Below are 18391 nucleotides of genomic sequence, written 5' to 3'. Positions count from 1 at the left end.
ACTATTAGCTTAGTAATATACGCGTTTATTTTGCTTGCTTTTCTTTTTTTTTTTTTTTTTTTTTTCTTCTGCCTCCTTCCGAACCCCCCCGCATGTTATTTATCTTATCAATGACGTTTTGACTGTCACCACACAAAACCCTTGTGGTGATGGTGGTGGTGGTGGTGGTAGTGGTTGTGGTGGTACTAATTAATATATAATTAATATATACTAATAAATAACAAAAAAATAAAAAATACTACCATGACGGCCGTTATTATTATTATTAGACAGGGTGGGAATGAATGAGAGGGGGGGGGGAGTAAAGAAATATATATAGGAGGGGAGATTTTATTAAGAAGAAGAAGAAGAAGAAGAAGAAGAAGAAGAAGAAGAAAAAAAAAAGTTATAAAACAACCCACATTCCATCTTTTTTTTTTTTTTTTTTAATTTCCTTTTCTTTCCTTTTTTTTTTTATTTTTTATTTTACACATTCTTTTATTCATATATATATACAAAATCTCTTAATACAAACAATCAAATAATCTCAAAACATCACTTTCTTTTTCCATTCCCCTTAATTATAATAATACTAATAACAACTATACATTAACAATCCTTTTTCAACAGCTTTCCTATCAATCTTTATCAAACACATACACCACATACACAAATAATCCAACACTTTTTAGACATAAATATAAACAATAATAAATAAAGAAAAAAAAAACATTTACAAATGCCTTTCCTTTTCTCTACAAATACTCCCAAGTCTGATGATCAACTAAAACAACAACAACACCCCGTCGTGAACTTGGCTCAAAATCCTATTGCCGAATCTACCACCCAAACTCCAAGGTCAGTATGGAGTTCTCTTTTCGGTTCTAAAAAGTCTGCTTCATGTTCAGAACCCCAGGACTTGGCAACCGTGCGACCCAACCAAAAGGTGGTTGTTGTTGCCGAAGACAGTACTGGGTTTGTTGATGTTCAAGTGCGCACGTTGTCATATGCTGAAATGGCAAACATGTCGCATGTAAGAGACCCTACTCACTTTGCAGCTCCTAAACCAGCCATTGCCATGTCGCTGGATGCAGTTTATGGAGCTGTAAGTGATGACTATCTTTCAGATGACCAGCAGCAACAGCAGCAGCAGCAATTATTCGATTCTCAGCATCTTGATGATTCTTCGGTACTTTTAGAATCAATAACCCCTACAGTAGTGGTAGAAACTAGAGAAACCAAACCAACAGTCTCTGAAGCAGTGGTAGGGGCATTGAAGCAAGAGTCGTTAAAAAAACAAAGCCTTAAGGGAGAAGATGTTGTTAAGCCAATGCGTAAAGGCCCTTACATGTCCAAACACTGGAAGACACTTATTCACAAGAATGAACGCGTTGGATTGAAGCGCGTAATTGCTCATGATCACCAACAGTATGAGTCTAACAGAGACGATGGTGATGATGATGAGGTGTGAGTCATGAAATTCTAGTGGCTGAATCTTGACACTTTAGAATCATATGAATGTTGTTTCATCACTATTAATAATTTCATTAATCTTATCATATTACTATTACTACTACTATCATTATCATTATCATTATCATTACTATAACATTATCATAATTATGGTTATCATATATATATTATAAACATGCACCGCCTTCAAAACGGTGTAATAGAGTTTTTTTTTTTTTATAAAAATAAGGTCATAAACTATGAAACAAAGATTGATAAGTCCAAATGTTTACCTTTTTTTTTGTTTGTTGTCTTTTTTATTTTTATTTTTAACCGCGATTGTAAAAGTTCTAACTGCGATGGCCTCTCATTTCTTCGTTCTTCCTCGGTCGGTGGTGCGGCCGGCAAATGCCACCGCGTTTTTAATTTTTTGATAAATTTTATATTATTTTTTTTTTGTGCTTATCTTGCACTGTTTATTTATTTATTTATTTATTTTTTGTCTGACTGATAAGCAACGCCGCACACCACTTTAATTGGAAAGTTTCTGCGTTTCAATCTCTCAAACCCATGCTTATGTAATACACAGCGAGCCCGCATATCATTTCCCTCTTACACTGAAGCAACCAAACCAAACCAAACTAAATTAAATTAAACTAAACCACACCAACTATAGCCATAGCCATAGCCATAACCATAGCCATAACCATAGCCATAATCATAAATGGGTAGCCATAAATGGATAGCTATAAATGGATAGCCATAAATGGATAACCATCATTAATGGTCACATTCACTCACATAAGATCGTCAACGGCTCGCGGTTTGAACTTCCTGCCAGCACGCTCTGCTGTTCGGTATACAAACCTGGACCCCACGATTTCAAATTCTAGTGACGATGACTTAGATGACGACGTCGAAGACGACGACGACGACAAAGCGTCACTATTAGTTGTACCATTCTGTTCCTCCACATAGTCAACTTGTACTGAAAAAATGGTCCCCCGTTTCTCCACAATCCGCAAACCACCAATACGGTCCTTAAGCGAGTACCGCAGGGCCACCGCTAATCCACCTTTTGCGGCTCTACCAGGGTTCTCAGCACTCACAATGGTATCATTTTCGTTTTCATTTTCATTTTCATTTTCATTTTCATTATTATTTTCATTTTCATTTCCATTTCCATTTCCATTTCCATTTCCATCCTGCTTTTTTCTTTTCTCTCCAGCTACAGCCGTCTTCAAATTAATACAACTGTTTAAACCCCCCCGCGGAGCAACAGCTAACACAAAATTCGTCTTTGCTTCCCATATAATAATCCCAGTAATACCTACCAGACTCGGGTTATGAGCAGAAACAACACGCACACGGGCTCCATGCATATCTGCAGCTGCCAATTTGCCAGCATATCCAAGCATTTGCACCAATTCCACTCCTGGTGTCGATTTCTCCACGTGTCTTTGTGTGGCACCACTGTTGCTCCCATTCTGAGAACCAAAAAGTAACTCCCGAGCATAGCCCTGCCACAACTCTGCAAGCCCACTAAACTGCGACGCACAGGGTACCCCGTGTTTCCGTGCAATCGCTTGAGCTTTAACAACAACAACAACTGACTCTTCTCCTCCTCCCACTGCTTGCCCGCGCATCACCCGGTGAAGCTCGTTTTCCGCGCGCTTTTGAGCCCTTTGTGCGTTTCCAATGTACTCTCGCAATCCTGTACGTGCATGTGCCAGCCGCGATGGTCGCACGCTACGCACACGTTTACCAGTCCCCGACGGGTGTCCTCCTGGCCCGCCTGCTGGACGAATCGTTTTGGCTGCATGCTCTGATTTTTGCCGCGATTGTGACGCGAGTTCCTGGCGCTTTGTGGCTGCCGCGGCTTGCTCATCTTCTCGACGCTCAGTCGCAGAGAGCATAAGAAACGGTTTCTGGGATCCAGACAGAGCATAACGGTCTGCCAAAAGACGGGCCATGGACTCTTGTGCTTCAGAATCAGTACCATGGCTCTTTGAGAGAATGTCGAGCTCCAAGTCGCGAGAGGATGTTGAATCTGCCATGGTCTTTATTTCTCAATTGGTTCTTGGAGATTGGATGTAATGATGATGGACAATACAGAGCTTGAAATTTTTTTTTCTTCAAATGAAAAACCCTAACCCTTTATCAACACAATATTTTTTTTTTTTTTTTTTTTTTTTTTTTTTTTTTTTGAGGGGCTTATTGTATATCTCTTCAGTCTTAGGGAAAACCCAGTCTAAATCGATCAAAATCTGCTTTGACATACTAAAAAAAAAAAAAAAACTCAAAAACCATGATTTGCTTAGCGAGACTGCTAAGGAACTCACAAAGCCTCTTTGTGGCTAGAGCATCCTTTCATACATCTTCAACTGCATTTCAACTTGAGACTACAAACAAACCCCTCACGGTGCTCATACAACCGAGCTCTACTGAAGATTTCGAGCGCTTTGTACGTGCTTCAGGTCCCCGAGCATTTGTGTCTGGCTTTGAGGATCCATATCTTAATTTAGCACTGGAGTCTTATATTTTCAAGCATATGCCCGTGGTTGATTCCAAATCTTCACCATTATCATCATCACCGTCGTCTTTTCCTTCTACTTCTTCTTCTCCTTCAGTTGACGATATTATTGGTTTTGACATTGATGGAACTTACGACCTCGATACTCCCAAAACACATAACCGGTTGCTGCTCTATGTCAACAAGGCCTGCATAGTTATAGGTCGCAACCAAAATCCATGGCGCGAGTGTAATTTACCGTTAGTAAAGTCACTAGGTGTGCCACTGTTACGGCGTAGATCTGGAGGTGGTGCCGTAGTACACGATTCAGGGAACGTCAATTTTTCAGTCATGACACCCCGCGAGGAATTCACCCGTGACAAGCATGCTCAAATGATTGTGAAGGCAGTTAACAAACTTCCTCCCGAGGTACAAAAACGGATTCAAGGTCAGCAAGATATTTTGGAAGATGATGCAGATGAGTTGCTGGGGGGAAACAGCCAAATGGATATACCCATGGATGGAATTGCAACGCCGTTTGATGGTGCTGGTGGTTTAGGAAGTGATATCCCAACCGAAGGCCTTGCAGTGCCAGTCCCCGGCCCACAAATTAAACTTGCTGTTAACACACGTTATGATATCATCCAAGATATTACGGAAGATCCGTCTTTTCCCCAAGATACTCAACCACCAAAGATTTCTGGGTCTGCATACAAAATTGAACGCAATAGGGCATACCATCACGGAACTATGTTACTGAATGCACGCTTAGATATCCTTAAAGCTTTGCTGCACCGAGACGAGGCCCGTCTGGGCAAGGTTGTGGGTCGTGGCGTTGAGAGTGTAAAGTCACCTGTGGCCAACTTAGGCATGGACAAGGATGTGTTTATATCTACGGTGATTGATGCGTTTGCAGCCAAATACTGTGATGTGAGTTTATTAGAACCATCACCGTCATCTACGACAGTTTCCATTGACAATGTTACTACTAAGGATGAGTTTGTGAACCCCTTGACTGTTGGAATTGATGATTACGAAGAGCTTGGAAGGGAGTCTTTGCCAGTACCTGAATCTGTGGTTTTGAACGGTGATCCTTTACCTGTTATGCTTGTGCGGCCTGAACACTTACCAAGGGAAATTTACGACGCAGCACGCGAGTCCATGGGCTGGGAATGGCAGTTTGGCCAAACACCTGAGTTTACTCACCGGTTAGAGTTCCCAGGCGGGTGGCCTTTAAGTGTAGTTTTACCCCCAGCGTCTTTATCTGGCAACAATGATTTGGCCATTACGTTTAGTGTCAATCGTGGTAGGCTGTTAGACTTTAAGGTGGAGCCTGAGGAATGTTCGATTGCTGAGGAGGAGTTTCAGTTTTTGCGGCGCATGATTGAGTTGGAGGAAGAAAAACGGGCTGCCGGTGATAAGAGTGCCGGTGTTAAGTATGTGGGTAAGGAAGTTGCCGGGTATGTTCCGAATGACGAGCTGGCCCGGTGGATTTCAGAGAGCATTGACGGAACGCTTCTTATGTAAGCACACTTAAATCATGTGATTTGTTACAATTACATGGGTTAGGGCGTGACGCGTGATGTGGCAAAATGTTAATTTTTTTTTAACGCGAAGCTTTTTTTTTTTTGTCAACAACAACAACAACAACAACAAAACGCGTCGTGTCACATCTTCATAGAACACGCGTTTGCCACTTTTTTTTTTGTAAATAGTTTTATATATCTATATATATATATTTTTTAATTTCATTGTGTATAATTGAAACTTTAGATGTAGCAATTATTCAGGTTTTTTTTTTTTTCATATTCAAACTAACTGCGTTTTGTGTTAACTTTTTATATATATATATATATATAAATTTGTTTTTGTCTGCCATACGTTTATTATTTGTTTTGTTAAAAAAAAAAATTTTTTTCAGCACTACCACCAAAAACTTTACTTTTTTTTTAACTTTTTTTTTTTTTTTTCTTGTCACATCACCAAACATTCCACAAGCACCACCTAACCCTCTCTCACTCTCTCCCACACACCTAACATACCCACATCTACACACCCACATCTACACACCCACAATACACTTAAGTGCTTCTCATCATCGACAATGGCAGCCCGATCTCCTGCATCTTCGTCAGTCGCGCCCGTAAAGCGAAAGCCCGCAGATATTTCAGCCTCTTCAGCCTCTGCCGCATCTGTACAAATCGTCCCGGCATCTTCCTCTAGCCCCGCGGCCGCCCCTCCTTCTGGTTCCAGCTCTTCTTCCCGTGCTCCAGTCACCGCAGCCACCACCACCGGCACCACCCTGACAACAGCCAACAGCACCATGAACAACAATCACAACAACCACAATCACAACCACAACCACAGCAACAGCTTTTCCAGTTCAGTGCCTCTCGGACCCTCTTCTGGTGCTTCACAACTACCGCTTGGATCCTCGGGTTCCGCTAAGTCCCTCGGACCACCGCACTTTTCAGTTGCCGGTGGAAGCGGTAATGGTGGGCCATCAACATCCTACAAGACCTACTCCTCCGTGGCCTCTTCTCAACCCCCAGTACGCGCGCAAAACACTGGCACCACCACTCCTGCGGGTTCAGGGGCACACCACCCAACTGCTTCGGCCGCAGGAGTTGCAGGTGTAGGTACTAATCCCACTTTTGAAAATGTAGCCCAAAGACACTCGGCTACTGGTGCTGGTGCTGCTCCTCAGCAAACATCTCAGGCTCATTTGCAACAGCCCATAGCCCCGGTCGAAGTCAAGATCTTTAGTGCGCATGGCAAACGCATTCTCTGCGTGGCTGAAATCCGTGGTAAGCTCTCAAAGCTTAATGCCATGGCAAAGAAGTACAATGCTTCCTGCATCATCCATTCAGGGAACTTTGGGTTCTTTGATTCAAATTCCATCAGCAGAATATCTTTAAAGTATGTCTTTCTTGATTTATGATCAATAATTTTTTTTTCTTTTTTTTTTTAAAACTAACATTTCATAGAATTATAAAACAACTCTGTGTCTTTTCTCCTCTCTTAGATACCAAGACTCTCCCCCAGGATCCAGAGGAAATCAAAAAGACCATCGCCCCAGATTCCCTTTCAGAACTCCCCAGCTTCCTCTCTGGTGCCCAGCGTCTTAACGTCCCCGTTTATACCATCTATGGCGCCGCAGAAGATCTTACTGTTCTGGAAAAGTTCAAGGAAGGCACTTACAAAGTCCCCAACCTTTACATTATAGATGAGGCCACCACCCATGCCATACAAACTCCTTCTGGCTTGACTCTTCGACTCTTTGGTCTCGGAGGGTCTTTTGTCAATCACCGTCTGTTTGACCATGGTGACGGTACACTCTCCATCGCCGGTTCTCCTGGTGTCATGTGGACCACAGTTCTGCAAATGGGCCAGCTCATTTCAACAGTCAAAAGATCCTTTGATCCCACAGAAGTACGCATCTTTGTGTCCCATCCATCTCCATCTCGTGAAGGTCTTTTGGCTCAGCTCGCTCTTTCTCTTCGTTCAGACTTTACAATCTCTTCAGGGCTCCATTTCCTTTATGGATCTTCTTTCAATGAAACTTCCGCGCTTCCATCCATCGACCACTTTAAGGGTCTCTTGGCTTCCTCCCGCGCTCAATTTATGGAGCTCTGGAACGCTGTCAAGACTCCACTTTTCAGTCTTGTTGACGAAGCACAGAAGCAACAGCTCATGTTGGCCTACGAAACTTTTGAAGCAATGCCTGTTTCTCCAGCAGATTCTAAATCTACCACCACTAACCCTTCAGCCAACCCATCCACAGCAAACCTTTCTCACCATCAACCATTAGACTACATTGAGGTGGCTTTCAGAAACATGTGGCATTTCAATCTCTGCGACGCAGAATATGGTGCCCTTGTTCTTAATGTTGCTGGTGGACGCGTCTCTAGCGAATCCTACTCCGAAGGCTTTAATTTCCAGTATAGATTCCCCCGTGCTCAAACTGCCGGAATAACCGCTACCACTGCTATTGTGTCAGTACCAAACTCAAACAGCAATAATCAACAAGCTACAGCAGCCACTCAAGCAGCACAACAGATAACTACACCCACAACCACAGCTGCAACTCTCAATACTTCTCTGGATAAATCTTCGCGGTACCCTGCAAAGTCTATCTTGAAAAACAACTCATCAGCCACATCCACATCTCCATCTTCAAAGCTGGAATCAAAAAGACCCGTCCAAACTGTACCTGCTGTTGCCGAAACCACCCTCCCCAATGGCGAAATTGTAGAGCTCCCCGGTGTTTGGGTCCCCAACGGTCTCCCCGGCCGCGAAGAGGTTCAAAACTACTTCCATCCAGATGACCAAAAGAACATTCGCGCCATTGTTCTTAAAGACAACTACATGAACCGCGACAAGATGTTTGCGCTTGTTTACTTTTCTACCGAAGAGCAAGCCATTCGCTCACTGGAACGTATCAACAGGGAAAAGGCAGGCAAGGCATCCATTATTAAAAGTGGTGGCGGCAGCAGCACTTCCGGAGGATCTCGAAGCGAGGGCAGATCAGCACCTCTTTCTTCCACTTCATCGTCTTTAGGTATCACCAACGGACGCGGCAGTCATCGTAGTGGCCCTAGTACTAGCAGTTCGACTGCTGGTAACAGTAGTAGTAATAGCAGCTGGGGTCCTTCATTGTCGTTATCATCATCCTCGTCACGCGGTAGAGGCGGATTACACCGTGGCCGCAGTGAAAGAGGCGAACCGCGACACTCCACACGTGGAAGCGGCCGCTCGGCGCCGAGCGGTAGCGTGGGATCTTCGACAACCTCATCATCTCCTGCTGCTTCTGCGTCAACCCAGTCAGCGTCTGAATCTGCGTCCGCGTCTTCGACTGCAACCAGCCCTAGCTCTGCCCCCACCAAAAGTGAGCCTGCAGCTGTTGCCAATAAGGCGTAAAGAAGAAATTTAGGAGAGAAAGAGAAAGAGAAAGAGAAGAAGAAGGAAAAGGAGATGGAGAAGAAGAAGAAAAAGGAAAAGGAAAATGGAAATAGTTGAAGTGAAAAAAAAAGGATGAAAAATAGGAGCTTTTGTATGTAAAGTAAAAAAAAAGATGAAAGAAAAATAATTAAAAACTTAATTTACTTCGAGTAACGTAAAAGTAACAAACGTGGTAACTTAATTTCAGTAACGAGATAAAGCCAGCCGTCCTTAAAAAAAAAAATGTCCCCACCTGTCTCCATTTTTGGTCCACCATTGAAGCATCTTCGACTAGAAGGAATTTTTTTTTTTTCCCCGTCGAACACAACTCCCTATGATTTGCATTGAGTGCATGGAGCCCGTGCGGTCGCTGTATACGCGATACTCTAGATCTAATGTGTCTAACATCCGGCTGACCGCTTGTCCGCGGTGCAACAAATTTGCCGACAAATATATTGAGTACGACTCTGTGCTAGTTTTTGTGGACGTGATTCTGCTTAAACCTCAAGCCTACCGACACCTTGTGTTTAACGTCTTCACACGCGAAAAACAGGTCTGGGGGTCTGCGCCGGTTTCTAGTACATCAACGCCTTCCTCTACTGCCATACAAACCCACCAACATCACCAATCAAACCAACAACATCTACCACATCAACAACAACAACAACAACAACAACAACAACAATCCACGTCGCTGCCGGAATCACCCAATACACCGACCTCCCATCTCCACGAACCTGCATCTCCGACCCACTCTCTCCACACCACGCGCCGCCGGTCGTCGTCGTTCTTGTGGCCCCTCAGAGTGCCACTTATTTCCGGCCTCCATGTCCAAGCTCAGCGCCTATGGCTGCTAGTGACTCTGTTTGATGTATACTTGACTTGGGCACGCGCCGAGCAACGCCGAGCTGAGGATGCACGGTATGTCCCAGTGCTTGCACTGCCCGTGCTGGCCCAATACTCATCGTTTCTCGTACTGTGTTTGGCTGAAAGTCTGGCCACACATTGCGTGCTACGCGCTCTGGCCATCCATGTGCTGCGCTGGCGCGGCGCCGCACGAATTGGTCTGCATCAGCCAAAGCCAAAGCCAAAGCCAAAGCTAAAGCCAAATCCAAAGTCAAACATTGAGACTGAAACTGAGGCTGAAACTGAGACTGAGACTGATGGTCAGGTATTAGAAGAAGAAGATAATTCTGAAAAAACAGTGGCTGCGGCAAAGGCTGCCCTCTCAACTGCTCTTCTTATCTCATCTTCTTCAAAACTTTTCCCGATCCTCATGGTAATCTGGTCCTACGATGTCCCATTTGCTGCAACTGTGCTCGGCTGGGCAGTCTCGTTCAATACTATAGAAGCCCTTACCATTATTCTTCAATGCGGGTACTTGCGCGCAGGTCTTATGACCGCCGCGGCGGCTGCAGTCCGCAACATTTTGTGCGACCACGTCGTGCTTCCTCTTCTCAAAATATTTTGGCAATACGTATTGTAAAAAAAAAAGTACAAACATGTATATAAAATGTAGACTACTAATATATATTAATTAATTAATTTTTTTTACTTCTAAATTTACAAACTATTTTTAAAAAAAAACAACAAAATCACAAAAAACAAACCTAACTTTATTCCCATTCTTCCAGCTGAACCTTGCGCTTCACTGTGCCCTCACTGTTAGCTATAATCACATCATCACTTCCCTCAATGCCAATCCATGGGCCATCCAGTGGCCGTACCAAATGCGGGTTCACATATTTTTGGTTTCGCTCCCGCTCTTCGTCCAGAGTCTTGGACACTGAAAACGGCCGTACTTGGAAATTGGGAATTTGTGTATCCACCAATCGCCGTGTAACGTTGCGTTGTAGACCGCGAATTTTATTTCGAAGAGGAGTAGATGTTCCAGAGGGAGGCGGGAGTGAGAGTGTGGATGATGGCGTTGGATGTGGCGATAGTGGTTCTACCTCAGATTCGGATTCCTGGCGCTCCGCGGTCCCATTTTCTTGGTCTGAAATGCTAGAGTTGCTGGTTCCACCGCCACTACCATATGTTTCAATTGCAGTTAGAGCAATAAAGTTAGATAGTGGCACATAATATTCTTCAAAATTGTACCAAAAGAAAAAGGTGGCCAGTGGTAGTGGTGCCAAACTTGTAGATAAAAAGTAAGCCTTTTGCAAGGCTAAAATGCCAGTCATTGTCAAGTGAAAAATGACAACTCCAAGGCACACTCTGCGGAAAATTAAAACCCATGACTGACCTGTGGAGTGCTGCGGATGAACCATTGTAAACATAAGCTGGTACTTGTATGTCATATAACCAAACAGAAAATAAATGGTACCGAAAAAGACGATTTTTGTGGAAATGACGGAATAAAGAATGACAATGATAAAGATAAGAATGGGCTGTGGAAGATTAATGCCGTAGTTGAAAATAGGAGGTCGGTAGCGGTTGCGGTACTCTCGGGGGGATTGGCACCGCCATAAAACAAACGGAAGCTGGAAGATGCTACCTAACTGAAGCAAGCGTAGTGGAAACATGGCAATACCTTGTAGAATAACAAGATCAATGTAGAAAAGTGAAAACTTCATAAGTGACTCAGCTAGCTTATAAGCCAATTGCGTTGTATCCTTGAGAAATGTCCAGTAGTTACCAGCAACTGTAAAGACGAGGAACATATTGAAGAATACATAGAAAAAGTTTTTAGAAATAACAGACAACTCAACCTCACCATAAGATACAAAACCTTGGAGCCCAGCCAGGTACCAGTACAGGTAAGGAAGCAAAAAGTTGAACAATGTAAAGATAAGAGGAGGCAAGATACCAGTGACAAAAGTTGTCAGCCATTCAGAGCGTTCAATGAGTTTCCCAAGAGCTGGTTGCAGACGCTTGATAGTCTTAAGTTCCAAAAACGTGGCCAAATATGAAATAGGGAAAATCAGGGCAACCGTTAAAATAGCAATGATAATGGTAATCGTATATGTGCGCACAAAGCGTTCATTGCGTGGCATGTACAAGTTCTTCCAGATAATATCATGCGGGGCTGGAGCAGGCTTTGCAAGAAGTCGATTGGGTCTTGGGTCAAGAACAGCCTGTGCAGCCATTTGTGCGCTGGCAACAGAGTCCATGGTCAAAAATGCAGTGTCAGTAGGGGTATAGTAGCGTTGTCTTGCTGCTTCGATTTGAGCGTCAAGCATTTCCAACTCATTGGTGTAGTAGTCAATAATGTCGATTTCTTCACCATAAAGTCCCATCCACCCAAGCTTTTCTTTGGGTCGGCGATAAGAGCCTGTAGCTGTACCGAGTTGTAAAGTAGCATTGCTAGTCACCAAATGTTCCAGCTCGTCATCTGTTTGAGGGCTATGGTCATTGTCACGGTATGACTGAGACACAGAGTCATTACGCAAGGGAATTGAACGCGAGGAAACGCCATTTTCTTCAGAAAATGGAAGAACCATGTTTTTGTTAATTGCATTACTTTCTTTCCATGTTGGACCAAGATATTTAGACCAAGCATGTTCAAGCTTTGTTATAATGTATTTGCGTTTTTCAAACATCTTATCCAGTTGATCCCAATGACGGCACAAATGCAATGAACGTACATTACCAATACCAAGTGACTCAATATGGTCTTTCAAAGCAGATTCCGTGCGAAGCTCCGGTGGAATGCCGGATAACCGAATTGTTCTGTCAGTAATGGAGTTTTGTTGGCCTAGGTATCGCTGACGTACTCGCACAACTTTAATGGTCTGGCGCATCATGAAATATGCAGTTAAAAACGTGAAAATATAAGTGAAAACTACATAAGTCCACAGGTATTTCTTGTAGGTATTAGAGGGGTCATCATCATTATCACCTCCACCACCGCCACTGCCATCTTTAGTGCCGGTGAAAATTGAAGTTTTAGAGGGATTATCACCGTCCTCACCTTGGTCATAGTTGCCAGTGTAATGTAGTCTAATAGGACTGATAATTGTCACAGCAAAAACTGTGAGCAATGTAAAGAGTTGTGCAGAGACTTTAAAAAATCCCAGATACTAATAAAAATGTTTTGGTCAGAGAGAAGACAAAAAAAAAGTTAAAAAAGAAACTTAAAACTTACGACAAACGCATCTAAACCAGCGTGCTCAAGGATTTGCTCCTCCGTTATATTGTATAAACTAACTACCCAGCCAAAGAACTTTTTTGGGAGTTCAGGAAGTTCCTCTTAAATAAACAGACAAACTGGTTAGAAAGCTGATAAAATTAAATGTCTAAAATACTCACTTCTTCGTGCACGACGGGCATCAAAAAGATTTGGCCATTTAAGTCTTAAAATACAGAAAGATAAAAATGCAGAGGCACCGATTGCAGTGGCGACTGCCAGCTGAGCCCCTAACAGCCGGAGTGGATACTTTCTAGGGTCGTAGGGAATATCTTCGTCGTCGTTCCCATTCATGACAAAAAAAAAAGGAAGGTTGCGGTAAATATATTATTTAGAACGCAGTTCTTTTAGTAGTATGCTGGCTCCGGTTTTAATCCAGGAGGTTTTGAAAACAGAGTTCGAAGCCGAAAATGGTAATTAGCAAAGATAGTATTAAGACTCGGAAGGGAGAAAAAGCCTTGAAGCGTGTTGTGGTGAGTGGGTCCTTTACTTTCAGGTGGTGGTTTGGGCAAAATACAAAACATGGAATGGCGGTCTCCCAAAAGAAGCCGCCCGAAAATAAAAACACAACTACAGAATGCTTACATAAACACTGACACGGTTTCACGTGAAAACGTCGCCCAACTGTCACGCGAGCACTTTGATTTTATTTTTGTCAGTTAATTCTTTAAACAATTGTGGTAGACATTTTCATGCCTTAATGATTAAATATTAAAACAACTATATATAACAATTTCAATTAGGTAAATGCAAATATGTGCATTGATCACCGTTGTCACAGTGGTCTTTAAAGAAATGACAAGGGAATTTCCATTTGTCCATTGTCGTTTGGTCGCTGCGAACGAAGGGTCGCACATCTTTAGACCGAAGTTCTAGGTGCTTTTGCGTCAGCGTCGAGTTATTATTGACCCACCGCGACTGCTTTTTTTCGGGTGACGGGGTTCCATTATCTGTCGAATTTTTGGGGCCATTGTTTAAGAAAGGTGTTAAATGTGTTAAAAGAGCTTCTGCTGGGATAGGGGGAGCCTGGTTACCAGACCAGGTGTTATTATTGCCCACGTTTTTGTTACCACCACCACCATTACTTGTGCCCACCGTCTTTTTAAGCCCATCCAAAAGAGATTTAATTGCATCCATGTCTGGATTAGGTGTTGATGATGCTTGCCGTAATGAGAACGCACTAGGGTCGTAATCATCGTCGTCATCATTTACAGGGCTGCCGCCATTGAGAAGTGGGTGGCTTGCAAGTTCATCAGCAAGGGGAATGATTTTAGTTTCTGAAGTATCATCGCTGGGCTGGGTTCGGTCCACTAGAGACTCGTTGGGGGTTTCTGGAATTTGAGAATCATTAAGATAAATAGCAATTAGCCTTTCTTCTTCGGCACGTCGCTGAATTTCAGCTTCATAGCTTTCAACTGGTCGTCTGCCACCACGCGGGATTGAAACATCTTCACATCCGGGGTAATCCTCAAAAGGAACTGGCGTATACCATTCTATCATTTCCACATTTTCAGGAGTCTCACGGAACATTGCAAATGCATTCTTGGCTTCATTAAAATCTAAAGGCTTCATGCCAAGTGCAGACCGCTTAGCAGCAGCCTCTTCGGGATCAAGATAAAATTCCTTGACCTGAACCAAATTATCATCTTCTTTCCAGTGAACACGCTTTCGCTTTTTGCGCAACGTGGTACTACTGGTGCCATTACTACTCGAGTTATTGCTATTGCTATTGCTAGAACTATTACGATCCTCTTTTTCCTCTTCTTTAACATCAGGTTTTTTGGCCGCCCCCCGAATAATTTTCAAGTGATTTTGCAAAGAAAATGTTGAGGTAGGAGCTGGCTTAGAAGAAAGGGGTGCTGATGCCTTATGGGGCTTAAGTGCTTTAAAAAAGGAAGATGCTAGACTGGTTGGAGCGGGTGCAGATGAAGATGATAACGATGAAGCTGAAGCTGAAGATGTTGCAGTAACAGTTGTAGCAGGTTTTGATTCGGCAGTTGTTTGTGATCGTCTTGGGATTGTAAAAGTGCGAGACGAAGATGTGGGAGAAGACGCTGCAGTACTTGTCGAGGATTTTGTCTTGAGCGTCATTGCAGAATTTAAAGGAGCTTTCTTATTAATCTCTTTAGTAGGAAGTCTTTTTCTAGATGCAGATGTAGCTGTAGATGTAGTACTTGGAGCTGCTGGGACTGTGTTGCTAGTGACTGTAGATTCAGCTTTGGCTCGTTTGCGAGAGCTACTGGTTATGGGTTCAATTGGTTGAAGCGGCTTGGTGGAATTAACTTTGGTTGCAGTGGGACCTGGTGAAGGAGATAATCTTTTACTACGAGATGAAGCAGCTTTAAGTATATCTGAAGCAGAAGCTAGTGGACTTCCAGAAATACCATTTTGGGAAGGTCTTGAATTGAGCTCAGTTAGTTGCTCAGCACGTTGTAATAACATTTCTGCAGCCTTCCGAGCTGCTGGATTCTCGTTTTTCTTGCAAATGATCAGTAGTAATCTAGAAAGTTTAAACGTCTCCAAATGAGACTGTGTCAATGACATTTTCAATAATGCGTTTAGAATTGTTGTAGCTTGGTCCCAGTGGCGTGCTTTGAACAGCTTAGCAATCCAAACACGACACCGTGTAATAACAAGGCTTTGAGACCGCATACCGGTCCAAAACAATTCAAGGTTGTTTTCTAGCGCAACCTCAAATGCAATCGAAAATGGGTCTGGGTCTGGAATCTGGTCACCTGACGTGTCGATTTCTAGTAGAAGCTTAGAAAACCGATCAACAAGTTCAGCTACTGAACCCATTTTAATGTAAGTCATAAACACTGCTTGAAATCGAAGTTTGATTTGATCGGCCAAAGGCTTGGACTCAAAAATTACACGCGACGATTCCGAAAGATCTGTAGACATGGACTTGAGCTTTTTGGAAGGGTATGGGTCTCTCTCAGGTTCAGGGAGGGTTCGTTTTTTAGCTATCGGTTGAAGTTTAAGTGCCTGTTCTAATGACTGGGGAGAAAAAGTAGAACCATTTTCCGTGTCAATTGATGGATCCATATCATCGCTTATTATTATTGGCATTGACGGACTATTTTCCATGAGATTTATTGTGGAATCATACATCTGTTGTTGATACAAATCAAAAGCATGACTTATAGATGACTGTTGTTTTTGCAGCTGTTGATTTTGATTTTGATTTTGATTTTGCTGCTGCTGCTGCTTTTGTTGAGACTGAAGATCGGGATATTGATTAGCCAAAGAGATATTAAAGTAGTTTGAGTTAGGCATAATCGAGAACTGGTTTGAGCTAGCTAGAGTAGATTCAGCTGTAGACTGGGATGATGTAGAGTCAATTGATGGAGGGATTTCATCTGAATGAGAAAATGTTGATGAACCCATTAGGGATCCCAGTAACGCTCTGTTTTCAAGGTCAATCTGTTGCTGACGAAGTTGCGTAGCAGTAAGCCCGGACTCCGAAGCCGGTGCTTGTGACGATGCAGAAGAAGAAATCAACGGGTGGTTGTTGAGAGATTGTGTGACGCGGGACGCGTAGCCCAGGGCTAGAGCATTTGCAGCTGCGGCTGCAGCGGCCGTTGCGAGATTGACATTTGTAGTGGGGGTCGTTGTGGCGGAGGCAGTAGTGGCGGGAGATAGCTGGTGGTGGTGCGGCGTTTCTAAAGAAAAAACGGTTATCGGGTTAGGGTCTGCACGGGATCTCATTACATAAGACTTACGCTGATGGTGCTGGTCTTGTTGTTGCTCTTGCGAGTGGTGGCTATTATTATTTTGGTGAGACGCCAGCGCGTTTTCATTGTGGTGTTGCCATGACAACAAGCCAGAAGCATACGAATAGCCAGCATCTCCAGCTACGGGCTGCGCAGACTCAAGCGGCAGCGTCAAAGTGTTTCCATAAGAACTTGAAAGCTGAGAAGAAAATTGATTATTATTTGAAGTCTCTGTATATCCTCCATTAACCATCAATGATTGCGATACTGCTTGCGCAGGTGTCGTGACTGAAAGAAATGGGTTGCCTGCCGAGCCGGTGTTGGGGTTGGAGCTGTTGCTGAGAATGCTAGAGTTTGAGTTGATTGTGTTACTACCGCTACCTGAGCTGCTATTACTACTGCTACTGCTACCTGAGTCTCTGCCACCATTGGCAATGATATTGCTTTGATAATTCTGTGGTATAGTCGTGGCTACTGCAGAAAGACCGTTAAGATTGAAGGGATTTTGAAGATCGGCCACATTTGAAGAAACAGAAACGGTTGTGGTAGTGGGTCCCGCTGCCGTCATGCTTAACTGGTTCGCGTGTTGGTGGTGAAAATCAGCAGAGTTGTGAGTTTGGCCAAACCCAGTGACATCTTCTAGCGTGACTTTAGAAGTCAGCGGTTGGAGATGGTGATGCTGTTGTTGGAGGTGGTGAGCACTCGGGGCAGCTAAACCCTGGGGCTCGGTTGCACCGCTTCCAAACATGTAGTTGAAAGTTTCATAAGGATTTGTTGAATCCATTTCTTTATGGAGACAAATAATTATTTAAAATTTAAAACGTTTACACCAAAAATAAAATAAGTTTCTCAAACAGTGATCAATACGAATCTTCCTGTGACCAGACTAGGTCTAGTTAGTCGACTGTGATATAGTAAGAGAAATATATAAAAGGGAAAAAAAAATTGGGGGTAGAAAAAGAGAGAGAGCGTCAAAAAGGTGGAGATTGAGAATAAACTAACCTGTTGAAAGTACTACGGTGTTTGTATAGTGTACCAGTCCCAAATAATGAGGTAAAAGTATCTTTTTTTTTCTATCGCGTTAACAACGACAAGTACTCAACATAAAGAGCTAGTTCATAATAAAAGGTCTTTTACAAGGATATTTTGAAAGGTTGGTGATTTGCGTGACGTTTCTATTTGAAGTGTAAGTGGGGAGAAAGAGAACAAAAGGAGGAAAAAGCAGGCTTATAAGGGAGGAAAAAAAAAAAAAAAAAAAAAAAAACTGCGCGCCAGTGATGGTGGTAGCAGCTTGGTGACAGAGGTTTATTACTTCGTAATAAATTACATTATGTAATCAAAAGTCATCCTTACATAATATACTGAAATGTACATAAGTCCGTTAATTTCATACTGGGCATGAAACCAACTTGCCACACCATGATGACGATACTTACCTTTATTATTCATTTAATTTTAACAAATACGGAAATTATTTTAAAATACAAGTAACGGAAATTTTTAAATTTAAATGAAAGGGATAGATGAGTTTAATGGCATGAGAAAGTTTCATCTATACATATAATGTAACCAAGAAATTTTCAAACTTTGGCAGACTGTGGGGTATCATTATTACTACAAAACACTAAAGCTTTAAGCCTCCAAACGTAATAAAAAGATCAA

The 18391-nt window shown here is 42.9% G+C and overlaps 7 protein-coding genes across 7 annotated transcripts; 4 read left to right on the top strand and 3 right to left on the bottom strand.

Moving 5' to 3' along the window:
* Window positions 1-718: 718 nt before the first annotated feature.
* SAPINGB_P003024 (uncharacterized protein) lies at window positions 719-1450 on the top strand (the record flags this gene model as incomplete). Its single annotated transcript, XM_031997742.1, has 1 exon — window positions 719-1450. One exon carries the CDS (start codon window positions 719-721, stop codon window positions 1448-1450), a length of 732 nt encoding a protein of 243 aa, XP_031853633.1.
* A 778-nt stretch (window positions 1451-2228) lies between these two features.
* On the bottom strand, window positions 2229-3488 carry SAPINGB_P003023 (uncharacterized protein; the record flags this gene model as incomplete). Its single annotated transcript, XM_031997741.1, has 1 exon — window positions 2229-3488. One exon carries the CDS (start codon window positions 3486-3488, stop codon window positions 2229-2231), a length of 1260 nt encoding a protein of 419 aa, XP_031853632.1.
* Window positions 3489-3739: 251 nt separating this feature from the next.
* On the top strand, window positions 3740-5470 carry SAPINGB_P003022 (uncharacterized protein; the record flags this gene model as incomplete). The annotated part of the gene is made up of 1 exon (XM_031997740.1): window positions 3740-5470. One exon carries the CDS (start codon window positions 3740-3742, stop codon window positions 5468-5470), a length of 1731 nt encoding a protein of 576 aa, XP_031853631.1.
* Window positions 5471-6047: 577 nt separating this feature from the next.
* SAPINGB_P003021 (uncharacterized protein) lies at window positions 6048-8863 on the top strand (the record flags this gene model as incomplete). The annotated part of the gene is made up of 2 exons (XM_031997739.1): window positions 6048-6862; window positions 6931-8863. 2 exons carry the CDS (start codon window positions 6048-6050, stop codon window positions 8861-8863), a joined length of 2748 nt encoding a protein of 915 aa, XP_031853630.1.
* Window positions 8864-9218: 355 nt separating this feature from the next.
* Window positions 9219-10370, top strand: SAPINGB_P003020 (uncharacterized protein; the record flags this gene model as incomplete). Its single annotated transcript, XM_031997738.1, has 1 exon — window positions 9219-10370. The coding sequence occupies one exon, from the start codon at window positions 9219-9221 to the stop codon at window positions 10368-10370; it is 1152 nt and encodes a 383-aa protein (XP_031853629.1).
* A 130-nt stretch (window positions 10371-10500) lies between these two features.
* Window positions 10501-13307, bottom strand: SAPINGB_P003019 (uncharacterized protein; the record flags this gene model as incomplete). Its single annotated transcript, XM_031997737.1, has 3 exons — window positions 10501-12906; window positions 12972-13075; window positions 13136-13307. 3 exons carry the CDS (start codon window positions 13305-13307, stop codon window positions 10501-10503), a joined length of 2682 nt encoding a protein of 893 aa, XP_031853628.1.
* Window positions 13308-13748: 441 nt separating this feature from the next.
* On the bottom strand, window positions 13749-17513 carry SAPINGB_P003018 (uncharacterized protein; the record flags this gene model as incomplete). Its single annotated transcript, XM_031997736.1, has 1 exon — window positions 13749-17513. One exon carries the CDS (start codon window positions 17511-17513, stop codon window positions 13749-13751), a length of 3765 nt encoding a protein of 1254 aa, XP_031853627.1.
* Window positions 17514-18391: the final 878 nt, after the last annotated feature.

This window comes from Magnusiomyces paraingens, assembly GCF_902498895.1.
Source record: "Magnusiomyces paraingens strain CBS 517.90 genome assembly, contig: contig2, whole genome shotgun sequence".
In the NCBI taxonomy this organism is placed as follows: Eukaryota; Fungi; Ascomycota; class Dipodascomycetes; order Dipodascales; family Dipodascaceae; genus Magnusiomyces; species Magnusiomyces paraingens.
Note: the sequence above shows the minus strand (reverse complement) of the source record. Positions and strands in the feature narration are given on the sequence as shown.